A 6,000-nucleotide genomic window follows, 5' to 3' on the forward strand; every position below is an offset into this window, starting at 1 on the left:
ATCCACATGTTGAGTTGAAACATGCATCACTGGTCTTTGTTAGTCAGCTAAAACCTCATTGAATAAAATGTCGTGTGATTCCTTTTTCAATACAACTGAAGCACGTGGAGAGTGATTGTGATGACTATCACAGTATATGTAACAATACCTGTCTCCAGCGAAGGCTGACAGCGGATGACCGCAGCTCCTGGTCTAACCCAGCTGGGTGGGACATCTATGGTCCCTGCCCCTAACAGGACCAGAGCATCAGCCTGCATCACCTAAGAAATAAGGAATGAAGAAAAAATTAGATACAAAACATTTTAAAAAACAGGAAAGTATTAAATAGATATAGATATGGGATAAATCAAAAAAACTTAATTGAAGAAAATTGTAGAGTGCAGGAGGTTGCAAAGTGTAGAAGATGTTATAAACAACTTTCATGACAAATTAACCTGAACAACTTCTTCAAATGTGGGAAAAAAAAGATAAAGCTTTGTAAACAGCATAGCTCTGTTACAACTTTATTGACATTGCATTTGAAGAGCAGAGACTGACTCCATGTGGTCAGCCACTAAAACTGCACATACTGTAACTAGTGCAACTGAATAATGATAACAGATGGTTGAGTTTTTGGAGCATAGGAAGAGAATAAAGACGTCTCAGTTATAAAACAATGGCATTAGTGCTTTCAAACAAATAATTATCAAAACATTGATAATTGAACACACTCAAAACCAAAAATATGTCATGGACTAAACAAACTTTGTACAACCACAGCACCTTTTCAAGTCTACTGGGGGTGCCACACCAGTACCACCACACAAACACACCTGTCTCTGTAGGCTCTTGGAGCTCCAATGACTCTTAAAAACTACCATTCCTCTTCTTTCAATCAGGCACTGCAGGGCCACTCCAAGGGATCCTTCTCCTCCAACCAGCAACACAGTTTTTCCTTCCAAAGAAGTGTCTGTAGGAATGTTTTAATGCAACATTAGGACATTCTTCATTCATGACGTGCTTTATGTGCACGAGTGACCCAACTGTCACCGTGGTCCACATTTCAGCTACAGTTGAGCCCATTTAGGTGAGTGTTCATGATGCCTATTAAAATGCTGACCATCTGGACATGGACGCATACCAATCGTAAGTGGGTGTTTAATAGCTTTGTGCAATACTGTGGTCATATTTACAATGTGGTACATTTTCAAATCTAATGCCCATACACTTTATATTTTGAAATAAATCACCATATACTACTGCAAATGGACAAACATCACTTTCAAGACCTGTGTGTTGAGAAACTGCACCACATGTTACTGAATCTCTACTAGTTGTAACAGGGACACTCAGAATAACTGTGACCCTATGGACAACTTTGACCCCTCCCCTCTAAACCCCAGGGTGTGTCTCAAATTGGTCCCCACTTCAGTAGTTAACCTGTTGAGTAAGCCTTTTCCCTTGTGTCTCCCAACACATAAATCTTTGTGTTGCACTGGAGTTTTATGTCCTTACATAATTCCCAAAATGTATTCTAAAAACTGAGAATACTAAAATCATGCCATTTTCACGTCATACATAAAGTGTGTCCCCATTCTTTACTATACACTCATTTAAATCAGGTTTTAATCACATGATGTGTTCATACTGAAAAAAAAAAAAACAAAGTATACAATATCCTGCTTGCCTTTTGTTTGTTTGTTAAATTGTCCTGTTTGAAATTGGCAAAGGTTCACTAAGTTGTACTACACTTGACATTCATTAACACACAGTATAGTATCATTCTCTGCTCGTACATAACAGTGAAGTGCCTTAATTTCTTACATACTAAATGCAAAGAAATATAATAATAAATTAGATAAGATTTAATAAGATACAGTAGCATATACTTTATAGTACTAGTAAAATGTATAGAAATGGTTAACACACGTACAATGTCAGAAATTACTCAGGTAATGAATGTACGACCCACAACCTACTCAAAACAGTTCGAATTAGTCTTTACTATGCATTGGGGACACAGGGACATTGTCACAGCTGAATCTAATTAGTAACGAGTAGGAACTGGTGTGCCACAATAATACTAACTGTCAGTGTTATTATTACTTATACTGTAGTACAGTAATCAAACTCACTCATTACCTGTTAGCTACACTTGTGTTTTCCATGCTGTGACAACTCTGAGAAGAACAGCCGCTACGTATGTACAGCTACATATATAAAAGTATGGGCATGGTTTATCCATTCTTAGAAACTCACCGTGTTTCTCCAGCAGATCCAGGACAGCGTTGGCTATGGGTGGAACAAAGCCTTTGCTGAGGTCTCCTCGAACCAGACGGCCCATATTCAAATCTGATATCCTACAACAAGATATAAATATAATCCATTTTTAATATATAAATACATCAGAATGAATAAATCATAGGTTACACTGGTGAGTAACATTTGAAAGTATATAGTATAGTTGTAATTAGATTGCATTATTAGACAGAGAAAACATTAACAGTAAAAATAAACATAAAGCTGCAGTTGCAGTAAATCACAAGCAGTTTTTCATGGGACCACCTCAGCTTTTTTTGGGATTAATTTGCTTTACATTATTTGTCCTCTACTGAACCAGTTCCCTTCAATTTGTGATGATTACGAAGGGTGCCTTGCTAATTTTCTGATTCACTTGTCTGCTGAAGGCACACAATTTTAATTCTGTGCAGCCCTATCTGATTAGCGCCAATTTGACATACCATGTGAGTAAATGCATTTATCTCCATTGGGACAGAGAAACACGAACAGCTGATACCTGACTGACTGCTGCATAAAACTGTCAACTGCAGACACATAAAACAACCTGTGCAGTCAATTTTAGGGGCCATATAAATCAATCAAGAGACAAAACACAGTTAAACAGCATGTGCTATTAGGAAGAGGTTTGCCATTCACTGTCTCTGTGTTTAAATGTAATGATCCTAGTTAGCTAGTGCAGGTTGTTACCCGTCTACATCCTTCTCAGGTTTGAGTGTGTTCAGCACTCGACTGGTGAGGGAAGCAGGGGGGAGGTGGAGGTAGACTCCGTGCACCCTGGGGTCTTCATTCAGCTTCAACACCTCCTCCACAATCTACGTGCACACAAAAAGACGAAACACACACAAACAGAAATGAGACTTTTTGCAGAAAAAGCAGTGTTTACACAGGATAAATGCATAACTTGTGGAAATATATCATGTTAAACTGTTAATATCATACTTGCTAGTATGAATACGGTCTGTATCGCCCACAGAAAACTCCAGCCTTCATACCTAAAAGGTAAAGTACCTTTGATCTTATAAAATAAAGTACTGTTTAAGAACAAAGAAAGAGAGAAACAGCATGTTCACCTTTAAATTGAACAGTTCAGCGCTATTAACTGAGCTTTACAAATGATAGTATTCCCTGAGGAAAGAGAGGGGGAATTTCTGAAAAGAGAGGAAAGATGTGAGAAAGTCGAGCAGTGGATCAGTAGATCAGTAGAGAGCCCTTAAGGCGAGGAAGTGTGATGTAAATAATCCACTGTCAGCTGAAATGCCTGAGCTATTCCCAGGGGTTCCTGCTTTCTACATAGATCAAGACTCAACTTCCATTTGGGCAAAGAGAGCCACAGCTGAGAAGCTACATAAAGTTACATAAAGTTGTAAACTACCATGAAGTGAGGAAAGAAATGAAAAAAGAACCTAATGGGTGAAATCAAGGATCTGCCACCGAACAGAGGATGAGTTACAGTTAAGTAAAGTTTTAAGGATATAAATGTGAGTCACGTATTACCTTCACATTTCACACAACCACCATGATCCCATGCGGCGCTGACAAACAGCCAGGGCAATGGGACATCATGCACTGACTTGTTAAACAATGGCGGGGGTAGGTACTGAGAGGCATTTGCCAAATGTGTGAGTCAATTTCACTTACTTCATCTTCACTGCACTCCTTCGCCAGACAAATCTGAGTGATGTTTAGGCCAATCTGTGCATATAGAGACAAGCAGAGGGTGAACCGTTTGAATGATTGTGTAACGAATGTGATTTGTGACAAGACAAAATGGGTACAATTCACACAGAGTTTGAAGAGCGCGACGGAAAATTACCGTTCCTGCAATTTTCTTATTGATCTCCAACAAGCTGTCATCTTCACCTGCCTTTGAGATAAAATCAGAACAAACACACAGAGATCTGATGACACAGGAATCTTTAATGGCTTCAGTATAAACAGAGCACCCTCAGGTAAGCTATGGTAAATTAAGGTGGAATATCACTACGGGTACAACAATACCTGTATAATGGCTAACAGAGGTTGGATTGATGGATTTCTCCTCTGCAGAGCCAGCATTGCCTCCTTGGTGCTCTGAACCACTTCCCTGGGAAAGAAAATAAAGCCACTAAACACAGGGATTTTAAAATTAAATTCAAGTCAAACATATGCATTCTTCAAGATTTTGGTAAAAGTACCTACAAGAGAAAGGTGGACACCATTTAGAACCGTTTATTCTGTGTTTGTGGGGTGGGATAAGACACTTAATTGTAAATGAAGCCTCAAACTCTTTCTAAACATGCCCTATTCAACTAAAATAGGTAAATTATGGGACAGCAGAAAGTAATACTGTGATTATTTTGATAGACATTGCGATATGGTTCAGGATTAGTGGGAATTATCTTTTTTATTGATGATATGATGAACATTTTTTAGGGTCTGTACCACACAAACATGTTTTCCTACATGTGGAGAACATTTCTGCAGCACGACAGTGCTTCATTATAACGTTGTCTGTCACACATTTTACTTTACTACTACGTTATTTAAAATATGGATTTATTATTAAATTAGGCTGTGAGCAGCACTTCCAACTAAATACACTGTAAAGTTGCAGTAAAAGGAATACCACATCTCACAAAAACAAAGAAGTTACCACAGAAATGAGATTTATTTTAATTAAATAAAGTAAAATATACTTTGTGAGGTTGCAGCCATTGGCCACCTCGCTGCACACGTGTGTGGGAGGGGCTTACTGTGTAAACGTGTAGTATTAACACACTGACCTATATATTGTCCAAAATGTAAACACTAACTAAAGCAAGTCCATCTCGGATCGATCATTCAGTGGATTTTATTGGTCTTAGACATAATTAAACATTAAATCCCCCCCCAACCCACCATAACGTACACTACATGCCACACACACACAAATGGCATATAAAAACCTACAACTTAAGGCTAATACACACACACACACACACACACACACACACATACACATACAGTGATGTCTCAAAACGTTGCAGCACGACTCATTATATATATTAAATGGATTTATATGTGTGTTTTAGCTCCATTCACACTGATTTGAGGCACATTATTTATTTATTTTACATTGAGTTTTTGGCAACAACAGAGAGAAGTTACATCAGCTGGCTCTGATGATACCGGAGACACGTGCGGAACTGGCTGCTAGCCGACAACAAAAAAAAAAAAAACGCCGGTGAGACCGGAAGTAACGAAAACTACCACAAACTACACCGTGTCTTTTTAAAAAAAAAAAAAAAAAAAAAAAACACAAATATAACAGTAATTTCGGGGCCATATTGTGTATTTTTAACGTAACACCTCTCTCTTTCTTACCTCAAAGAAGTGTCGCATTCAAACCCGCCGTCCTCCTGGGGCTGTTTCCTGAAGTTAACGGCTAGTTTTGGGTTGGTACCGCCGCCGGTGGTAGCGGCGGTCCGGACCATCAACCGGCGGCTGGCAGGACCAACCGGGAGGCATCTCCGGGACAAGCCGCCGATCCTGCTTCCTGGGTGGGTTGGATGTATCCGAAGGCTGCCACAGGCGCTACGGATTATAGACAACTTCATGGCCGTTTTATTTAACCGGGGTCTCTCTGCTTGCGATGGCCGGCGACGGATTCACCTTCACGGGAGGAACCAAAAAGAAAGTTGAGGTGGCGACAGGGTTCGTGATGGAGCTGCGGGTGTCTTCACGGGCAGTCGGAAATCTGAA

The 6,000-nt window shown here is 39.5% G+C and overlaps 1 protein-coding gene across 2 annotated transcripts in view; it reads right to left on the bottom strand.

Annotated features, from left to right (window-relative positions):
* Positions 1–6,000, bottom strand: part of mthfd1l (methylenetetrahydrofolate dehydrogenase (NADP+ dependent) 1 like) — a 38,346-nt gene extending 32,346 nt beyond the window's left edge. Inside the window, exons 1-8 of one of the 2 annotated variants that reach the window (XM_051409304.1) lie at positions 5,623–6,000; positions 4,279–4,363; positions 4,094–4,144; positions 3,919–3,972; positions 2,968–3,092; positions 2,239–2,339; positions 813–949; positions 149–260 (exon numbers count right to left, since the gene is read on the bottom strand). In XM_051409304.1, coding sequence (XP_051265264.1) covers positions 149–260; positions 813–949; positions 2,239–2,339; positions 2,968–3,092; positions 3,919–3,972; positions 4,094–4,144; positions 4,279–4,363; positions 5,623–5,855 — 898 coding nt within the window. In that variant the 5' untranslated portion in view covers positions 5,856–6,000. Of the gene's footprint in view, positions 1–148; positions 261–812; positions 950–2,238; positions 2,340–2,967; positions 3,093–3,774; positions 3,802–3,918; positions 3,973–4,093; positions 4,145–4,278; positions 4,364–5,622 lie in introns of those variants that run through there. The other variant, XM_051409305.1, reaches the window with a different exon arrangement.

Source organism: Dicentrarchus labrax, unplaced genomic scaffold, assembly GCF_905237075.1.
Source record: "Dicentrarchus labrax unplaced genomic scaffold, dlabrax2021, whole genome shotgun sequence".
NCBI lineage: Eukaryota > Metazoa > Chordata > Actinopteri > Moronidae > Dicentrarchus > Dicentrarchus labrax.